This window comes from Nycticebus coucang, chromosome 8 (genome assembly GCF_027406575.1).
Source record: "Nycticebus coucang isolate mNycCou1 chromosome 8, mNycCou1.pri, whole genome shotgun sequence".
NCBI classification, from domain to species: Eukaryota; Metazoa; Chordata; class Mammalia; order Primates; family Lorisidae; genus Nycticebus; species Nycticebus coucang.
In genome coordinates, this window is record NC_069787.1 from 126,712,906 (window position 1) to 126,734,582 (window position 21,677).

At 35.5% G+C, this 21,677-nt stretch overlaps 1 protein-coding gene across 1 annotated transcript in view; it reads right to left on the minus strand.

Moving 5' to 3' along the window:
* Positions 1 to 21,677, minus strand: part of IFT80 (intraflagellar transport 80) — a 114,329-nt gene that overhangs the window by 11,606 nt on the left and 81,046 nt on the right. The window contains exons 11-17 of the mRNA XM_053598854.1: positions 21,281 to 21,345; positions 17,193 to 17,328; positions 16,661 to 16,808; positions 14,765 to 14,936; positions 13,858 to 13,947; positions 13,584 to 13,756; positions 1,096 to 1,219 (exon numbers count right to left, since the gene is read on the minus strand). Of these exons, the coding sequence (XP_053454829.1) occupies positions 1,096 to 1,219; positions 13,584 to 13,756; positions 13,858 to 13,947; positions 14,765 to 14,936; positions 16,661 to 16,808; positions 17,193 to 17,328; positions 21,281 to 21,345 (908 nt within the window). The remainder of the gene's footprint in view (positions 1 to 1,095; positions 1,220 to 13,583; positions 13,757 to 13,857; positions 13,948 to 14,764; positions 14,937 to 16,660; positions 16,809 to 17,192; positions 17,329 to 21,280; positions 21,346 to 21,677) is intronic.

Genomic DNA, 21,677 nt, shown 5'->3' on the forward strand with positions numbered 1-21,677 from the left:
TTTATTCTACCCTAAGAAGGCATGCTCCCAAATAGCCCATAAGTTTCATGAAAACAGAAGTTATATCTGATTCAACACCTAGCATAATGCCTAGCCCAGAGTGAGATCTCATAAATATTTTTTGAATAAATGATGGAATAAAAGTCTAAAGAAAGTTATTCACAGAGCTGGAAGCAAAGTCAGCCCTGTCTCACAGGGCTGCAGTAAACTCACATTTCTTAGGAGTTAAGCCTCTTGGATCTACGTGGCTAGTGACTTGAGCTCTGTTTCTGCTACCTGAGCTTAGAAGGATCTGAGTAAGTGGCCACAGATGGTTATGCTCAAGGCAATGGAGCAAACTCTCTTGTTCTGATTCTCCTTGTGGGCTGATAAATACTGAAATGACTTTCCTCTTCATAGTTTTTCATTTAGAAAATGTTTATTTATGTATTTATTTATTTATTATTTTAGAGATGGGGTCTTGCTATGTTGCCCAGGTTGCCCTCGAATGTTCAGGCTCTAGCGATCCTCCTGTTTCAGCCTCCCAAGTAGGTGGGACTATAGGCATGTGCCACCATGCCCCAGAATGATTGTCTTCCAATCTGAACAATAAATTTAGAGATTCTCATGGGCATTTAGGAGGAAAAGGCACTTAATATTTTACCTACGATCAGAACATCTATGAGGTGCAACCCAGCTCCTAGAATTCTACAAAGTGACCTAGTTTGTATTTTGTGACATTTCGTACAGTGCCCTCTGTACTCACATATTTCCCCTGTGGCAAAAGGTACAGTTGGTGTCAGATAAAACTCGGGAATTAGAAGCTTTTATCCCAGACATCTATATTATTTATTTAAAATATCAAATAGCACACGACCTTAACACAACTTGAATTCTATGAAAACAGACTTGAGTTCATCAAAACATGGCCGTAAGATCCCAGAAAAAAATTTAGTACTATAATCATATAGTCAAAGTAAGACTACAACATCATAAGGCAAAAAGTAATTCCTTTAAAATTATGGTATAAGACATTCATTTTTTGTCTTGTTGAGATGAATATGGTATATATTTATAAAGCACATACGTTATTATAAAATATTATTTAATACTTACTCCTTCTGCATATTGCAAATATCGTTTATTAGTTTCCTGTTTACCGAATGTCTCTAAAAACTTCTGACGGTAAGCAAGAACTGTGTCAACATGTGTTTTGTATTTTACGGCCAACTCCAGTGCCCTGTAACAAGAAATAAAATAGATTAACAGCATTGCTTGTGTTAGACTCTGTGGGCAGTAGAGTTTTGGAGTTAAGTTGTAGGGAGTAAACAGGTGTTCCCTCTGTTTATTTCATAACATGAAATGTCATTTTCTTTTTTTGTTTTTGAGACAGAGTCTCACTTTATTGCCCTCGGTAGAGTGCTGTGGCATCACGGCTCACAGCAACCTCAAACTCCTGGGCTTAGGTGATTCTTTTGCCTCAGCCTCCCGAGAAGCTGAGACTACAGGCACCTGCCACAATGCCCGGCTATTTTTTTGTTGCAGTTTGGCGGGAGCCGGGTTCAAACCCGCCACCCTCGGTATATGGGGCCAGTGCCCTACCCACTGAGCCACGGGTGCCCAAAATGTCATTTTCTTATCCATTTTGCAAATTCCTATTTATACTTAGAGGCTCAGCTCAAATGGAACTCCCTGACCAGCTCTTTTCTTGCAGAAATAAATGACATCATCTTACCAGCAAGTCCATACCATTTGTACATGGTATAATATATACTATTATTATAGCACTGCTCATGGTGTATTATAATTATTATTTATAATCTGTTTCTTCCACTAGCCTCCACATTACTGAAGGGAGCTCTAGGTTTCATTTCTCTTTGGTGAATACTACAGAGTACAGGTGGGGTAAATATTCATTGAACATTTCTTTGTTTGAATCATCATATAATCAAGTGAATGAACTTCCCCACAGCGCAAGTGGTTCAATTTCTTAACCATTTTTATAGGTCTATAATGCGTTTATGGACTTAAAAGCTGGTATCCTTCCTTATGTTATTATTGTAGCAAATTAATAATCTTATGAAAATAACAAAAATTGAGGCTAAGAAGTCTAACAAAATACCTTTTGCCATTTGAGTCTCAGAAAAAGTTAATAGCCATTTAAACTCTATAATTCAATCAATATTTATTTATCTACAAAACTAATTTATTTTTAAAGTAATATTTTCTTTAGATACCAAATAAGAACAGAACAAATACCTGAAAATATGGGCACAACAACAAGACACACCAGCTACACACCAACGACAATATGCAGAAAAGAGAAAGATGAAGCCCTGTGTTCCAGGGGTCTTTCACAGACAGGCTCTGGACAGCCCTGTGCATAACTCTTCCCACTTGTGTCAGGAACAACCCAGTGGACTACAGCTCTCCTACACTGTTCACTGTCATCTTATTTTAAAATACGTGTAACAGTCATCATAATGGTAAAAAATGTATCATTTCTCAATTTCTCTTGCTTTCTAATATGACATATGATTTGTGACTATTCCAGTTATGATTTGCCACATCCAACTATCATAAATCTGTTGTTTTAGATAAGACAAACTAGTGATTAGATTTTTGCAACTTGAAACTCTTCAGTAGGAAAATCAAGTTCATTCTTAGAATGCTTTGGTTCTATTGGACAAATTAAGTAGTCACTTTAAAAACTATTTTAGATATTTTGTGTACAATGACAATTTATAGACATTTGAAAGAGAGATTAAAGACTGAATATAAAAAATATGAATATAAATTATGTATACTGCAAATGGTAATGTCCAAATTAAGCAACATGATTTCTTACAAATATATATTGACATATGCCATATTGTAAAACCCAAGGATCAGTATTTGCTACCCATTATAGACCTTCACAAAATTCCCTCATTTCCCTGTGACTTTAAGTCTTTCGGGGAGAAAGAAGATAGGCAGAAGGGAATGTGAAGATACTAGAGGAACAAAAGTGGGAGACAAAAGAAAGCAAAAATCAATTCACAGAGGCTCAAAAGAGAAGACATGGAAATAAAAGATGCCTCAATTCTTCTAAGCCTCTTCCCTATAATTCCTCTGTACATCCGTAAGGCTCTGATTCCAGTGGTGTATGTGTGAGTGGATGGCACCTCAGAAGCTCCATTTCCCATTCTTTCTTTATGATTGTACGTGATAAGGGAAGGAGATCTTAATTATATAAAATTGAAAGGGTTATAAGTGGGGAGTACGTAAGCATCAAAAATTCCAAAAGAGATATTTTGGGACAGAACATCAATACCCTTCATTATGTAGAAAGAATAGAATATGACGTTTAATCCTGGATTTGGATGCTTGCTCCTAAGTATTATCTGTCATTATTGTCTTTATTGTAATACTATAATGAAATATGTATTAATTATCTGACTGAAAACCAATGGCTAAAGGTAAATATTCAGATGATATGTGCTATTTTAGATGTTCTCTAAAAGCACACACTGGGTAAAAACGTTTCCTTACCACATTTAGGAGGGAACTTACTCCAAATTATGTAAGGGTTTTGGGAACAGTATGTCTCTAGTTTTAAAATGGTTATTTGGCAACCAAACAAATGTGACATTAGATTCTAAGGCTGGAATAAATCCACATATTTTAAATAGAAGTTATATAAAAAGATGTTAAAACTTCAAACTATGATCTTTGCATAACTTGAATGAGGCATAATAACTTTGTGTAATGGGCACAAGACGAGATGTTATTTTTATTAATGCTTACATAAAAGGTCAATACACGCATCTGCAGCTTCTAGGTCCCATCTTTCTTCAGTTTCTGAGAGTAGACTACAACCAAATGTCCGAATGGAAGGCAAGCAGATAATCTGTGTGCCTACAATTTTTTAAAATTTTTTAAAAGCTGTACCTTATTAACTTACAGGCAATTTTCAAATTCAAATATGAAAGCAGCACAAAACCCAAAAAACAATGCTTGTCAAATGGAATAACACATAAGAACAAAATAAAATCTGTTCCCTTCTAGAGGATTTGAACAAATATAAAACTTTAAGGATCTTAAAGGCAATCCAATAAATGTACTATCTAACACTTAAATTCTATCCTTCTGGAATGATAGAATATCATCATTATGAAAGCCCTAATTAACAGATTTGGGCCATGATCATCAATGGCTGCAAACACCACTAACACAGACAACCAGTCGTAATGGAAACACACACACCACCACCTATAACAAAGCCTTACAAAAAAAGATTAAACACATTAAAAAAAAAAAAAAAACCTAAATCTAATCAAGTTTCTAGATTCAACAACAAATTTGCAGCTAATTCAGGGGACACTGGACTATGTTAAATGACACCAAAAATGTAATCAGCAATGTCCAGGCCAGGAATATTCTACAGGTCTAGTGTCTTCACTGGGAAGACTGTAAGAAAACACAGAAAGAATAGGAGAATCTATAGGTTAAAGAAACGTAAGAACATATCAGCTGATCACGATGCATGGATCTTGTTTCAGATCCTGATTCAAACAAATCAGAAAGTAAAACATCCATGAGATAAAGAGAGAAATAACAGTAAATATAATTACTGCTAACTTTTTAAGGTATGATCATAGGTTTGTGTCTATATTTTAAAAAATACTTTTAGAGATACATACTGAAATATTTACAGATAAAATGATAAGATAACTGAAGTCTTTTTTTAAAATAAGTGGTGGAGTAAAGACTTGGGTAGGAGTAGAAATTGTCCACAAATAGATAACTGTTGAAGCTGAGTGATGGGTACATTCGGACTTATTATACTAGTCTCTCTTCTTTTGTATGTTAGAAATTTTCCATAATAAAAGGTTTAAAAAATTTCACCTTTTTCATCCCTCCTGATCTCTACTGAATCCTCTTCTTAAATCAAACCCTTCTTAAATCAAACACTCAGCAGAGGTCTGCCTGCTACCCTCTTCTCTCTACATTAAGTTCTCATGATTAATCTTAGCCGTACTCATGGCTTGGACTATTCTCTATAGGCTAATAATTTCTTCAGCAGCTTTCCCTCAATGTCTAGGACCTCTGCTGAACTTCACACCTATATATCCCACTCCCTGCTGGGCCTCATAAACTGGATAGATAAAGGCAATTAAAGTTAAACAAATACAAACAGTTAGATAGCTTAACCATTACCCCACACTGCCCCCCGCCAAAGTCCACCATCCAGTACAATTTTGGTCTACACATACACCAAATGTGGGCTTTTTCTGCTATTAAAGTACACAAATTCAAGGCCTGCCAGCCTTACATACACAACATCTAAACATTTTTTTTTTAAACACTGTTCAAACTTAGAGAACTAAAAATAGACCTGCCATTCAATCCTAAATTCCTCTACTAGGTATATACCCAAAAGACCAAAAATTACATTATAACAAAGATATCTGTACCAGAATGTTTACTGCAGCCCAATTCGTAATTGCTAAGTCATGGAAAAAGCCCAAGTGCCCATCGATCCACGAATGGATTAATAAACTGTAGTATATGTACACCATGGAATATTATGCAGCTTTAAAGAAAGATGGAGACTTTACCTCTTTCATGTTTACATGGATGGAGCTGCAACATATTATTCATAGTAAAGTATCTCAAGAATGGAAGAAAAAGTATCCAATGTACTCAGCCCTACTATGAAACTAATTTATGGCTTTCACATGAAAGCAATAACCCAGTTACAACCTAAGAATATGGGGAAGAGGGAAAGGCAAATGAGGGAGGGGGGAAGATGGATGAAGGAAGGGTGATTGGTGGGATTACACCTATGGTGCATTTTACAAGGGTACATGTGAAACTTAGTAAATGTAGAATATAAATGTCTTAGCACAATAAGAAAATGCCAGGAAGGCTATGTTAACTAGTGTGATGAAAATACGTCAAGTGGTATATAAAAGCAGTGTATGGTGCCCCATGATCGCATTAATGTACACAGCTATGATTTAATAAAAATAAATAAATAAAATAAAAATAAAGAATAAAACATTGTTCAATAATACAATCCACTTCTGGAAACCTGAATTTCTAAGAATGATCACCTATTCAATCGAATAGGGAAATACATGTGAAGAAAAACATAAGACCATATTTTAAGAAGACCATAATCTACTTAGATAGGTATGCAAAAAAAATTAATTGCTTAATCAACCACAATTTTACCATTCATTCTATGTTTCAATAACCTTTGCAGATGATTTTACACTGTGAGCAGGCCGTTCTTTGGATTACGTGGATTCTTATATTAAGTACAAATACATATCCTGTTTACCTGTACATTTTTATCTTTGGCACACCATTTAAAGTTGTACAGTAAAAATTGTTGTCATAGAAGCATGTTGGTTTTATTCACTGCTATATCCAAACACCTAAAACCTGGCACTCTGCTGGTGCTCAGAATGAATAATAGCTGTCATTTATGGAAGGCTTGCTATGTGTCACACTGTATGCTAAGAGATTTTTATGCACAATTATATTTAATCCTGAAAATAAATGTGAGGTTGTTGTTATGATCGCCATTTATTTTTATTTTTATTTTTTATTTCTGAGACTGAGTTTCAGTTTGTCATCCTCAGTAGAGTAACATGGCATCATAGCTCACAGCAACCTCAAACTCTTGGGCTCAAGCAATTCTCCTGAGGCAAGAAGCTGGGACTACACAGCTAGGTGCCTACCACAATGCCTGTCTATTTTTTTCAGAGGCGGGGCCTCACTCTTGCTAAGGTTGGTCTCAGGCAATCCTGAGTGCCTCCCAGCACTTGGCCTCCCAGAGCGCTAGGATTACAGGCATGAGCCACTGTGCCTGGGCATGATCACCATTTTAAATATATGGAAGGTGAGGCTTACAGAACCTCAGTAATCTGTCCAAGCTCAGACAGCTAGTAAGTACAGAACCAGTAACAAACCCAGGTCTGATTCCAAAGCCCTATTCCTAATCATAACATTTGCCCTTTTGCTACCCATCAACCCTTTCTAACAAGTACATTTAAAGTAACAAGACATTTTACCAAAGACAGGTGATTTTTTTTTAAAAACAGATCTCCATGAACTATCTACATATAGTCAGCCTCTGTACCCATGGGTCCCGCATCCTTTAGCTCAACCAACCTTGGATCAGAAATACTGTATTAAAAAAAAAAAAATAGATGGTTGCATCTGTACTGAACATGCACAGACTTTTTTCTTGTAATTATTCCCTAAACAATACATCATAACAACTATTTACATAGTATTTGTATTGTATTAGGTCTTATAAATAATCCAGAGATGATTTAAAGTATAGGGGAGGATGTGTGTAAGTTTTATGCAAATACTATATCATTTTGTATAACAGACTTGAGCATAGAAGATTCTGGTATCCCCCTCAGGTCCTGGAACCAATCCCATCCCCTCAAGGATAATGAGGGATGACTGTATGTGTAATATGGCAGACACTCAATAACTACCTGTTGAATGAATGATGTGCAACCAGAAAAATATTCCAAATGGTTTCAGAATTATCTACAGAATTTAGAGATGAAGACAATACGTAAGTTTCTTAAGAGTTTCTTAGCAACTCTTAATTACTTTTGCTGATTCTTTGAAGTCATTTCTTATCCAGTCTGGGTATTTATGCTGAAAGCAAAAAGCTACATTTCATTAAAGTGGGTCAGAGGTCAAGAATCACACCCTCTCCCTAGACTCAGCCAGGAAGAAATAGAGCTCCTGAACAGACCAATTTCAAGCACTGAGATCAAAGAAACAATAAAAAATCTTCTAACCAAAAAATGCCCTGGTCCAGATGGCTTCACTCCAGAATTCTATCAAACCTTCAGGGAAGAGCTGATTCCTGTACTGCAGAAATTATTCCAAAAATTGAGGAAGAAGGAATCTTCCCCAACACATTCTATGAAGCAAACATCACCCTGATACCAAAACCAGGAAAAGACCCAAAGAAAAAGGAGAATTTCAGACCAATCTCACTCATGAATATAGATGCAAAAATTCTCAACAAAACCCTAGCCAATAGATTACAGCTTATCATCAAAACAGTCATTCATCATGATCAAGTAGGCTTCATCCCAGGGATGCAAGGCTGGTTTAACATACGCAAGTCTATAAACGTTATCCACCATATTAACAGAGGCAAAAATAAAGATCACATGATCCTCTCAATAGATGTAGAAAAAGCATTTGATAAAATCCAGCATCCTTTTCTAATTAGAACACTGAAGAGTATAGGCATAGGTGGCACATTTCTAAAACTGATTGAAGCTATCTATGACAAACCCACAGCCAATATTTTACTGAATGGAGTAAAACTGAAAGCTTTTCCTCTTAGAACTGGAACCAGACAAGGTTGTCCTCTGTCACCTTTACTATTCAACATAGTGCTGGAAGTTCTAGCCAATACAATTAGGCAAGACAAGGAAATAAAGGGAATCCAAATGGGAGCAGAGGAGGTCAAACTCTCCCTCTTTGCTGACGACATGATCTTATACTTAGAGAACCCCAAAGACTCAACCACAAGACTCCTAGAAGTCATCAAAAAATACAGTAATGTTTCAGGATATAAAATCAATGTCCACAAGTCAGTAGCCTTTGTATACACCAATAACAGTCAAGATGAGAAGCTAATTAAGGACACAATTCCCTTCACCATAGTTTCAAAGAAAATGAAATACCTAGGAATATACCTAACGAAGGAGGTGAAGGACCTCTATAAGAAAACTATGAAATCTTCAGAAAGGAAATAGCAGAGGATATTAACAAATGGAAGAACATACCATGCTCATGGATGGGAAGAATCAACATTGTTAAAATGTCTATACTTCCCAAAGCAATCTACCTATTCAATGCCATTCCTATCAAAATACCAACATCGTACTTTCAAGATTTGGAAAAAATGATTCTGCGTTTTGTATGGAACCGGAAAAAGCCCCGTATAGCTAAGGCAGTTCTCTGTAACAAAAATAAAGCTGGGGGCATCAGCATACCAGATTTTAGTCTGTACTACAAAGCCATAGTGCTCAAGACAGCATGGTACTGGCACAAAAACAGAGACATAGACACTTGGAATCGAATTGAAAACCAAGAAATGAAACTAACATTTTACAACCACCTAATCTTTGATAAACCAAACAAGAACATACCTTGGGGGAAAGACTCCCTATTCAATAAATGGTGTTGGGAGAACTGGATGTCTACATGTAAAAGACTGAAACTGGACCCACACCTTTCCCCACTCACAAAAATTGATTCAAGATGGATAAAGGACTTAAATTTAAGGCATGAAACAATAAAAATCCTCCAAAAAAGCATAGGAAAAACACTGGAAGATATTGGCCTGGGGAAAGATTTCATGAAGAAGACTGCCATCGCAATTGCAACAACAACAAAAATAAACAAATGGGACTTCATTAAACTGAAAAGCTTCTGTACAGCTAAGGAGACAACAACCAAAGCAAAGAGACAACCTACACAATGGGAAAGGATATTTGCATATTTTCAATCAGACAAAAGCTTGATAACTAGGATCTATAGAGAACTCAAATTAATCCACATGAAAAAAGCCAACAATCCCATATATCAATGGGCAAGAGACATGAATAGAACTTTCTCTAAAGATGACAGACGAATGGCTAACAAACACATGAAAAAATGTTCATCATCTCTGTATATTAGTGAAATGCAAATCAAAACAACCCTGAGATATCATCTAACCCCAGTGAGAATGGCCCACATCACAAAATCTCAAAACTGCAGATGCTGGCGTGGATGTGGAGAGAAGGAACACTTTTACACTGCTAGTGGGACTGCAAACTAGTACAACCTTTCTGGAAGGAAGTATGGAGAAACCTCAAAGCACTCAAGCTAGACCTCCCATTTGATCCTGCAATCCCATTACTGGGCATCTACCCAGAAGGAAAAAAATCCTTTTATCATAAGGACACTTGTACTAGACTGTTTATTGCAGCTCAATTTACAATCGCCAAAATGTGGAAACAGCCTAAATGCCCACCAACCCAGGAATGGATTAACAAGCTGTAGTATATGTATACCATGGAATACTATTCAGCCATTAAAAAAAATGGAGACTTTACATCCTTCGTATTAACCTGGATGGACGTGGAAGACATTATTCTTAGTAAAGCATCACAAGAATGGAGAAGCATGAATCCTATGTACTCAATTTTGATATGAGGACAATTAATGACAATTATGGTTATGGGGGGGGAACAGAAAGAGGGAAGGAGGGAGAGGGTGGGGCCTTGGTGTGTGTCACACTTTATGGGGGCAAGACATGATTGCAAGAGGGACTTTACCTAACAATTGCAATCAGTGTAACCTGGCTTATTGTACCCTCAATGAATCCCCAACAATAAAAAAAAAAAAAAAGAAAATTAGCAGGAAAAAAAAAAAAAAGAATGCCATGGTCAGGTTTCCATGTTGAAAAGTTCACTAAGTCTGCAATGTGAAGAATGGGTGGGGACAGAACACATGTGGGGAGATCAGGAATGACATTAAAGAGAAAAGTGTGCCTCAGCCTGGACAAGGGTGTGGGTAGTGAAGGGGATGAGGGAGAGTGGCACGGGGATTTGAGAAGGGGATGGTTGATAACAGGTGAGGGGAAGGTGAGGGAAACATTAAAATAGCTCCTTCATTTCCACCTTGGTGCATCTGAAAGGACAATAAGAGGCAGACTGGAGAGGCCAAGTTTATGAGGTAAGAAATGCAAGTTTTAACTTAAACATGTGAGATATCCAAAGGAAATGGAGGGCAGGCCGTTGAATGACTGGATTCTAGGAGAGAAGTCAGAACAGAGGGCTAGGTGAGCAGTATGGAAGGGGAGTGTTACATATATAGACAGTAATCAGAATCCTGGAGCCTCATCAGGGGGACTCCGAAGTCTACTCCCAGCTGACCCACCCACAGCTTATAGTTAGATAAACAGAAGAAGCACAGGAAAAGGAGATGCCAAGTAGACAGAAGGCACGGAGGAGCACCAGGATGTGTTCTTTTTCATTATTACACCTTCTCTGCCCCTCTTGTTTTACCTCTCGCTGAGATCTAATAATCCTAAAGCAGGTTCACCTGCTAAGAATCAGACAGGGTTGGGTAGAAGGGTCGGGGGGGAAGCGTGCAGGGTACAGAGACAGTAGGGGAAATTTGAAGCCTCAGCAGAGAATCGGTATGGCTACATGACGTTTTATAAGATAGGGAAATAAAGATGAAGGAGGCAAAAAGGACACCACTGTACTCATATCCAGATCCTAAGGAATGAAGACTTAGAATAAATTGATTCCACTTGAGAGGACTGCTAGAGAAGCAGTGTTCTTCAGGAAGAGTGAAGTTTCACTTAGGTCCAGGAGGCACAAGAAATGTTCAGAGGGTTGTATTATAGGCATCGGAGGCAAATTTCCTCATCTTCCTGCTATGATGCCTACTCATTCACTGCATGTATCTACACCCAATAAAGATTTACAGAGGATGAGTGCTGCAAAGTATTGCACAGAGATTAAGAACATACTTAGCAAAATAACTAAGAAAATGCTACAAAAGCTATGTTAACTAATGTGATGAAAATGTGTCAAACAATACATGAAACAAGTGTATGGTGCCCCATGATCATACTAATGTACACAGCTATGGTTTAATAAAAACATAAAAAGAAAAAAAAAGAGATTAAGAACATGAATATTAAATATCTAGTATGTATAACCAATGTAAAATGTTTGTCTACAAAAAGTATATAATACAAAAGGGGAAAGATGGCACCAATCTCTGCAAAGATAAATCATTAAAGACAAACAGCAATTCAATAAAACATATAAGCAGTGGTACCAGCAGTACATATTTAATTGCTTGGTGAAAATTGAGCTCCTCCTAATATAGAAAACTAGAGTTTTAGTCCCAGATTTTCCACTTACTTATCAGTAAGCCTCGAGTTCCTCATTTGTATGATAGAAATGGTAAACCTCATCTCTCAGAGCTATAGAGATAACCTAACGAGAGGATAGGTAGACAGTATTTAGCACAATTAATTGCCAGCACATCATAAGCACTCAATAAGTGAGGTCCTTATTAATGACAATGAAATGGAATTCCTAATTAGGTTGTAAGCTTTTTAAGATGAGGACCATTAAAATAATTGGGGGTATAGGGTATGGTGGCTTAAGTTTGTAATCCTAGCACATTGGCAGGTGGGAAGATCTCTGCAGGCCAGCAGTTCCAGGTTACAGTGGGCTATGATCGCACCACTGAGCTTTAGCCTGGGCAGCAGAGAGAAACCCTGTCTCTAAAACAAACAAACAAAAAAAGTTTGGTTAAATTGTACAGTATTCAGAAACATAGTTTGAAAGAATGTTATAGATGCAATTCTTCCCCATTTCTCACAGGACTCTGTTAGCTTGGTAATTGTGTATACAATTTTTTATCAGTTACTAAACACAGAGTTGTAAAAATATTATTTACACTCTTTCCAGACTAGCTACCTTAAACTTTATGAATTACGAATAAATTGAGGAAAAGAACAATGAACTGCCTATTCATTTTTGTAGAACCAAAACCATTCATGATCCTTTGTAGAGACAAACAATGAGAATGAATTTGCTTAAAAGAAAGAGTGGCTGAATTACATGAATAGAATAGATCATTATGCATAAATTATAAAGAGACTGTAGTATGTTGATCACAAACTTAATCATCTGCCATTTTTGTTACTTCTGTTCAAGGAAAAGACAGATGTAGAATATCTACAAAAATTCTAATCTAAGGGAGCTATAAGAAAAGAAGATCATGAAAGACGTTTTGAAGCTAGAAAAGTGTGCCAACTTCATAGTAACTGCGGGCATATATAAGCACTATGATTTTATTCACTGAGAGACACAGGCCTGAGAGAATGAGGAGAAGGACTGTAACGTGTCATGGAGAAGAGCATCTGTCCCAAAGCCTCATGTAAGGGTGTTGGCTGCTGCTGGTCACTCCTCCCAATAAATGTTCTCCTCTTTTCTTCCTAAGTATCACAAATCTCTCCTGACTCTTCTCTGCCTCTCTGTCTGCTTTATGTGACAACCTTTGGTGTCTTTTTCTTCTTACCCCCATCACATAAAAGTATTTGATGTCTTCTTACTCCACACGTTCCCTAGGCAATCACAGTCAACGCTCTGGCTTGAACCACCATTCACTTGCTAATGACTCTCAGCTCAAACTTTTCCCAGGAGCTCCAAGTACATTTGATGGACTCCTATCACACATCTCTTCACAAATTCCATTCGGCTAAAATGGAACTCATTATCTTCCCTTCCAAATCTGCTGATGGTACCACCATCTCTCCAATTACTGAAACCATCCTTTTTCTTCTTTACACCCAACTTCAAATCAGTCACAAATTCAGAAAAGATATAAATTTTCGATTGCAAACTCTTCGCAAACATAAATATGAATAAATTCTTCTGTAGTGTTAGAAAACTATTAAGTATAGTGGAAAATGTAATTTACTAAGTGATAGATGGAAGAATACATAAGGTCAACTAGATTCTGAAGTAGATAAAAAGCATTTTTGTTACCTTTCCCAGTTGTAGAGACTGATGTTGATCTGGATTGCTTGGTACACAAGGCCAGCCTGAAGAAGCACTACTTCAGCTTCCTGGATGTTCCCACTAAACATTAGTATGTGGGCCATTTTTGATTCTTTTGATGGAAGATTTTTTATAGAATTGATGTATTGAACCTTATCAATCTAAAAAAAGGAAAGAATATTGCAGTGGATAATAACAGAAATATAACACATTGTGGTAAAGACACACACCGTGCACGTACAGGTAAACCTTATTTACTTACTTCACCAATGGCTGCATAGGCAATTTCTGCAGTTGTCATATCTCGATTAGCAACTGCCATAGCAGCTAGGCATGCCCACAAGGTTTGCTCCTAAAGTGAAATGGAAGAACAATTATCTCAATTACATGGCTGAACTGTCTTAAAATAAACAGTGATTTAAATAGCCACAGTAAAATTATATTTTAATGTAAAAACTAAAAAAACAACTAAGCATGGTACTGAACTTTTTGGGGGATAAAATTTTCAGAAAATTTTCATTTCTAGTTATCAAGAATCTATTTCTGAATTAAAAATAGCTCAAGGTTGGTCTTTTTGATAAGGTGTCAAAGAGTGTAATTTCCAGAGAACTAGAGAAATAATGAGGTTCTGAGACTATGCCATAATGGCAAATTGCTTCCAGCAACTCATCAAAAGGAAAAGTATCTAAAAGTCATTTCAAAAAGGTGTATTCTGAGGGATGTTAACTAAGGTTCAATTAAAGAGATCTAGGTGAAACATGTCTGGAAATACTAGAGTTACCCAAGCTGGGAAAAGCTGATCTAAAGCAAAAATTAACCTTAGTTGTACGAAAGAATTATCTGAGGAATTTAAAGAATATGTCCAGAACTCAACCCAGATCTAATGAATTATAATCTCTGTGGCGGTAGAACGCTGACTTTCAAAAATGTTCCACAGAAAATTTTTGTATGTGCTAGTATGGATAAACGACTGGTCTAAATTACGGCTTCTTCAGAGAATGACTCCCACGGCAACATGTATCTGTATTGCTCATAACTTCACTTACAAAACAAAAGACATGATCCTATTCATAATTTTCCCAGCCTTTAGTTATTGTCATTACTCATTTTATACAAAAGTAATCTAATAAACAATATATACACAACTATGAATTGGAACTATAACTTACCTTAACAAAGCGACAAAGTCTTACAGCGTCCTCCCACTTGGAACTACTGACATACTCGTGAAGAATGGGAGGATATGGTGATATGCTTATGTGAACCAGGGAGCCATCAGCTTTTCTTATAGTTATCTGATTTCCAACAAAACTCACAATATGTGGATTTTTACTAAATTCACTGTTGAAGAAGGCAAAATGCAAATTACAGTTATGTTCTGAGCAAAATTTTTCATATACAGTAGAACCAAAACCGGTCAACATACAGAGGTGGTCAACATAAAGAAGTAGGCCTACTATACTGATACGTACATGTGGTGTGTGTCTGGTCTATGAAAAGCAGGTCAACTTAAAGAGGTGGTCAGTGCAGGGAAGTGGTCAACTATGGAAGTTCTACTGTATATTAAATTTGGGGTATGGGCCCTGACATATACAGAAAGTCTCTAATCTCCAAAAATGTATCCCCTGCAAAAAATTAACTCCATTGAGAATGTACATATTCAAAGAAATGTGACTCTAACTTGCTATACACACTTGAAGCAAAACATACAGTTTAAAATGGCAAAATTATTACATATTTGGAAGCTATTCCTAAAAGCATTAGAAGTAACCTTTTTTCCCTAAGCCTTAAGATAAATCATAAAAATGATTAAATAACAGCTTTAGCTTTTTAAAGTCTTAAAGAGTAAACTGATAAAAATTAAGGTGAGGGAATGGGAAAGGGAAAAAAAGTTAAGCTGAATTCCAAGATTAATTTGTCATAGTAAAAAAAGGTAAACTTTAAATAAAGAGCCTGACTTCTTTTCATTACTTTAAATAACTTTAAAAATAAGCTGTGTTATTTCGATGCCTCTATGGTTTTGCTTAGGTTGTGAACTTGAATATTAAAAATGAACACAAAACAGACTAGAAAGCTATGAAAGGTGAAAGGTGTAGAGTCAAGATGTCTTTGTAGTCCCATTTTCTCAAGTGTAAGAGATCTCCTTAGCTACTTCATTTTAGAAGAGTTTAGAAATATAGAAAGTGCCAAAAAAATATACATTTTAAGAAAGGAAAAAATTGTATAAAAACAGTAATACTCAAGTCTGCAATCATAAGAGGCACTCAAAGATGACTTGTATTCATCTTTCATTATTGGTATAAATTAAGTATTACCTCATTTTAATACAGTTTTTTCCTTTCTTAAAATTTGTATACATTTTTTGAGCATCATCTGTATAAGGGTGTTTGATTTTCTGAAGCATACTAATTAAAAAAAAAAAATTCTCAGTAACCTTGCTTTTAAAAAAAAATTTTTTTAATATCAACCAGAAAGCTCAATTCTAGAGACACAGACCTTCTTGAAAGTCTTAAAACAAATGATAATCTCTGACAGAGTAAGGAGTTAGATTATTATCACAGAGTTATATATCCAAAAAATCTTAAGTGTGCCTATCTTAAAATCTCTCAATCACATTGGAAAAACTACATGAACTACCAATACACGCTAAGCTTGAAAACTATATTTATAAAAGGACAAGGAGTTCACATTTTATAACACTTTTCAATTGATTCCATCACTTAACTCTCATTAAGCTAGCTTTAGCCCAACAGTTTATTTAGTTGAATCAGAGGTCCTCAAACTTTTTAAACAGGGGGCCAGTTCACTGTCCCTCAGACCGTTGGAGGGCCGGACTATCGTTTAAAAAAAAACAACTATGAACAAATTCCTATGCACACTGCACATATCTTAATTTGAAGTAAAAAAATAAAACGTGAACAAATACAATCACACCGCCTCATGTGGCCTGCGGGCCACAGTTTGAGGACCCCTGCCTTATAAGATTGATAACAAAGGCAAAAACATGACACTGTATTGAGAGTTTTATTTACCAAAATACAAAATTAAATACAGTAAAATGTTACCTTGCATCCCTTTCATATAATGTTTTAGGCAAAATGTCTCTGTCTACATAGACCGTATTGGGGTAATACCACACTGTAAATCGAGTATCTTGAAGTCCACAAAGGATATTGCATGTATCACTCCATGCCAAAGTATGCACCATTGTTCCTTAATTTAAAAAGAATGTTAATATGCTATTAATTTCAATATAAAATTTTTAAAAATACACTTTAAAAGCAGTTGACAAACAAGATCCTGGGAAAACACTTGCAAAAATTCACATAAGAAAAAAAATAAATTCACATAAAAATTTTTGGAAATATTTGAATGTTCCACCTAGAACCATTATATTTTTAATTTGCAAGTCTTTCTTTCAATGCCAATTAAGTTGTAGCACCTAATACTTGGTATTAAAATGGAATTAAGTGGTTATGTTGTGAGACCAAAGAATTTTCAGATTCTTCAAGCAAATAAATTGTTGAATATATGACTGAGCAAATCTAAGACAATTGGCAATAATTAAAATGTAAAATGAGTCAAAATCATTTTTACCAAGTTTGATAATTTGTTCTTCCTTCCCAAATCGTTTCACTGAGGTGATATAGAGATCTCTATTTTTATCAATGAAGGCAACTTTTCTATCATTGGTAAGTCCTTTTTGATCCAGAGCAATTTCCAAGATTTCATTCTGAAATTTCAAAAAATGTAAATGCTGGGTTAGTTTTAGTGCTGGACATAAGATCATTGAAACTATTTAATTATAAGGATATTTCTTTTGCATATCAGTTAAATGTCATTCACCTATTTATAGTGATAAAATATCCCTGTTAAATAATTTTAAATTGCTAACATACTAATAATTTCTAAGCTCCACTTAAGTGTAGATACTTTGCTTGAAATCCAAGGAAACATGCCCTTAAAATAAAAAATAATGTATACTTTGATACTCTGTGAGCTGAGAAATATTCCCACCTGTCCCACTGTTCTACCTTTAGTAGAAGGTAGAACTGCCTTAGGGAGAGCCTGAGCAGGAGTGCGGAGAACTTTGGCAATTGTCTAGGGCCCCAATCTGAGCCGCTGAACCAGATGGAGCTAATAGTGTTTGGCTGTGGGCCACAGGGAGCCACTGTGAGTGATCTGCCCTGGCAAGCTCTGCCCTAAGGGTCGCAGAGCTAGAATTAGGTGGGAGCTGGTAACCTATCCACTGAGTAACCTAAGGGTGGGGCCTGAGCTGCCTTGCAGCCCTAACCCTCAGGGACAGAGTTAGACTGGTTTTGGCATGCAGGGCAAGTGTATAGCCAATTCAGCAGTGATTCCAGCAAGTCTGAGTATCACACGAGAGGTCTATTTGATTAGTAAGTTCTTCATACAAAAATCTATTATTTATAGATTGCTTAACACCTATATTTTAAAGATTTGTAAAAATAAACTTTGGAAATACATAGAGATATATCATGTGTTCAGAGCCCTAAATTTTACAGATATTTTCATATTCATTTCCTGTGAAATAAGAAAAAATCTTGTGAGCTAGGTATTATTATACCTACTTTGCAAATCAGAAGCCTGAGCGAGACTTATAGTCAATAAGTGCTTATGCTCAGAAAAAAACTGTACCAAGCATATCTAAAACTTACATCCCAGACGTCTGACTCTAAGATCACTGCTGTCATACTCCAGTGAGATGAATTTTCTTATAACTGAAAAGTGGTTTTATACGGATTCACTTCAATTCAATTCAAGAGAGATTTATTACTGCCTTTTATGTCTGAAGAATTCAACAAGAATCATGGTCACATCAAGGCCTTATATGTAAGTGTACTGAAATAACACCTTTTAAAACAAAACACACACATACCTTTATCCAAATTGATGGATCAGTCATATACCAGTTCATATAATACATTTTTTTTTTTTGAGACAGTCTCACCATGTTGCCCTCAGTAGAGTGCCATGACATCACAGCTCAAAGCAACCTCAAACTCTTGGGATTAAGCAATCCTCTTGCCTCAGCCTCCCAAGTATCTGGCACCTGCCACAACACCTGGCTTTTTTTTTTGTTTGTAGTTGTCATTGTTGTTTGGCAGGTCCAGCTGGATTCGAACCTGCCACCTCCGGTGCATGTGTCTGGCACCCTAGCCACTGAGCTACAGGAGCCAAGCCTCATAAGACATTTTTTAAAAATTAGCTCTTCTCTAGAATATTGTAATTTATATTTTAAGGAAGAAAAATATTTGTTCCATGTATATGATGGTATGTGCAAAATATAACTCAAGGTCTTTTCAAAATGCAAATCTTTCAGAGAAACTAATCTTTAACATAAAGAATTGCTTATCATCACCATATCAGAACCTAGTATATATTTTTAAAATTCTCATGTCTTTAAAACATATGATTCTCCTCCCTAAGAAATTCAAAATCAAAGGCAGCCAATAATGAAAATAATGCCTATGTACATAAGGAAAGTGGGGTTCCCCCTCCAGTAAGGCTTCCCCACTTTCCTCTTGTCCAGTTCTGCTATCTCCACTTCTGTTATTCCTCCTGGGTCGCTCTTTGTAGCAGGATATTAAAGCGGTTTTCTGTTTACTAGAAACTTTTCCTTTGCCCTACACTAATTAATATGCATTTAATAGTACACAGACTTGGGCTGGGCACAGGGGCTCATCTTTAATTCCAGCACTTTGGGAGGCTAAGGTTGGAAGGACCACTTGAGGCCAGGAGTTTGATACTGACCCAAGCAACATAGGGAAACCCTATCTCTACAAAATATAAAAAAATCAGCAAGGTGTGGGGGCATGTATCTGTAGCCCTAGCTACTCAGGACACTGAGGCAGGGCATTGTGTGTGCAGATATTTGAAGTTGCAGTGAGCTATGATCATACCAATATATTGTAGCCTGGGTGACAGAGCAAGACATTACCTCTAAAATAAATAAATAATAAATAGACTTTAGTTTTAGTTTGAGCTCTATTATTCTAATCTTCGGGAAGATTTGGGGTTTCAGTTTCTTCATATGCAAAATGAAATAGATTTGGTGATTTTTCTATTATCTTATAGAATGTAAAATTTTAAAATCCTTTGTATTCTATATATTCTTTATATTACAGGAAAATGTACTGTGTGATTGAGTGAAGTGTGAGGTATGGGAGAAATCACCTCTATTCTCATAATTCGGAAATTGTAAATGTCTTGCCCTTTGGAAATTCTTACATTTAGGAAAAGTGTACTAGAGTCATTACATTAAAATACATGTTTATTTAACCATATTTAATGATTCTCATTTTAATCCTACTACAAAATAACTGACTGCATCTTGAAAAGCTGAGAAATTTATTCCTTTTTATATGCTTAATTCTACTGAAGAGAAAAAATTCTGTCTGCATAGTCCTGATTTAAAATGACAGTAATGGAGAGGCTGAAGGGAAACAGACACCTCATATATTATTAGTAGGAAGGTAAATTGATACAATCTCTTTGGAAGATAACTTAAAAATACTTATTAAAATTACAAATGCTCATATCTTTTGACCCAGCAACAACATTTCAAGAATTAATCCCACAGTTAAATTAACACATATGCAAGAAGATTTATATGCAAGGTAATTCATCTTGGCAATATTGTAATAGCAAAAGACTGTAAACAACTTAAATATCCATCTGGGCAAGGATTAAATAAATTCTGATTCATTTATAAAAATCATAGGTAAAGCACTTTATATATAGTATGAAAATATTTCCCAAAATAAAATGTTGTATGAAAAAGCAAGGTACAGAGCTATGCATTATATTTTTTAAAGGAAGAGGAACACATATCATTTATACACATAACAGACCATGTATCAGATTTGTTTGTACCTGAACTACACATCTCTGGAAGACTATATGAGATTAATAAAAGTGGTTACTTATTTGGTGGAGAGGAATTATACTGAGAACTTACAGGTGCAGAAATTTTTTTCACTATAGACTTTTTAATGTTTTTTGATTTCTGAACCATATGGGTGTCTTTGTCATTCAAATTTAAAACTAATAATTACAAAAAAAATTAATACAATTTAGAATAACACTTGGCTAAAAGTATTAAACAATAAAGTTAAAAGCATCTTTAGACCGTAACATATGACTAATTTAAAAGATGACTCAACAAAACGTGCTTGTTTATTTTAAGGCTAAAAATCAAGAACCAATAATCAATCCACAATTCAGGGTCCTTTTGTGCTTCTATAGAGAATATTTTTTTTCCAGTTTAACTATAGTCTTAAAACCTAAATAAAATGACAGCTAAGGACTAGTCAATGAGAAAACTGCAAGATATTCAGAAACATGAACACATTTTTATTTACTGATAGGTGTTAAAAGTTTAACCCAAATAAAATGTTACCGAAAATCAGTGAAGAGCCAACAGATGTGTACATCAGATCTTTTTATTTAATGAATATGTATACATAAAGCTTCCCATTACATGTTACCAGTGCTTAGTCTTTGTGACATATTGTTAGGCAAAATACTGTATGCAGAATGCGTGCTGATTTGAAATATAAAACTATTAATAATTTCTGTCTTCCTCCTTAAAATGAAAATATTAATTTTACAAAAGAAGGAAATGAATAGTAACTATTTACATTAGAAATAATGTCCATTACCTTATGAGAAAGAAGCTTTCCATCACCCAATGGTTTTCCAGTTGATGCCTCAAAGAGGAAGATTGCTTGAAAAAAAGGAGAACATTAATTAATGTGTTAAATTAGAATTTTTATTGGTAAGTTTCAGTAAATTATTATAATCCTCATGAGATATTATTTAAGTCTCTGGATCATAGAATATCTATCAGCACCAATGACCAGCAGTATCAGATTCCTATTCATTAATGGGGTCACATTTCTTATGAAAACAGTGGAACTAAACACTTCTTCCTAAAATATTAAATTAAATTGTCACAATTAAAATTGTCACTAATGGTATGGCATCAGTGCTCCACAGATTTCATCAGTGGTGAAGGCCAAATATGGATGTAATTTATAATTCTGAGAACTTTGGTTT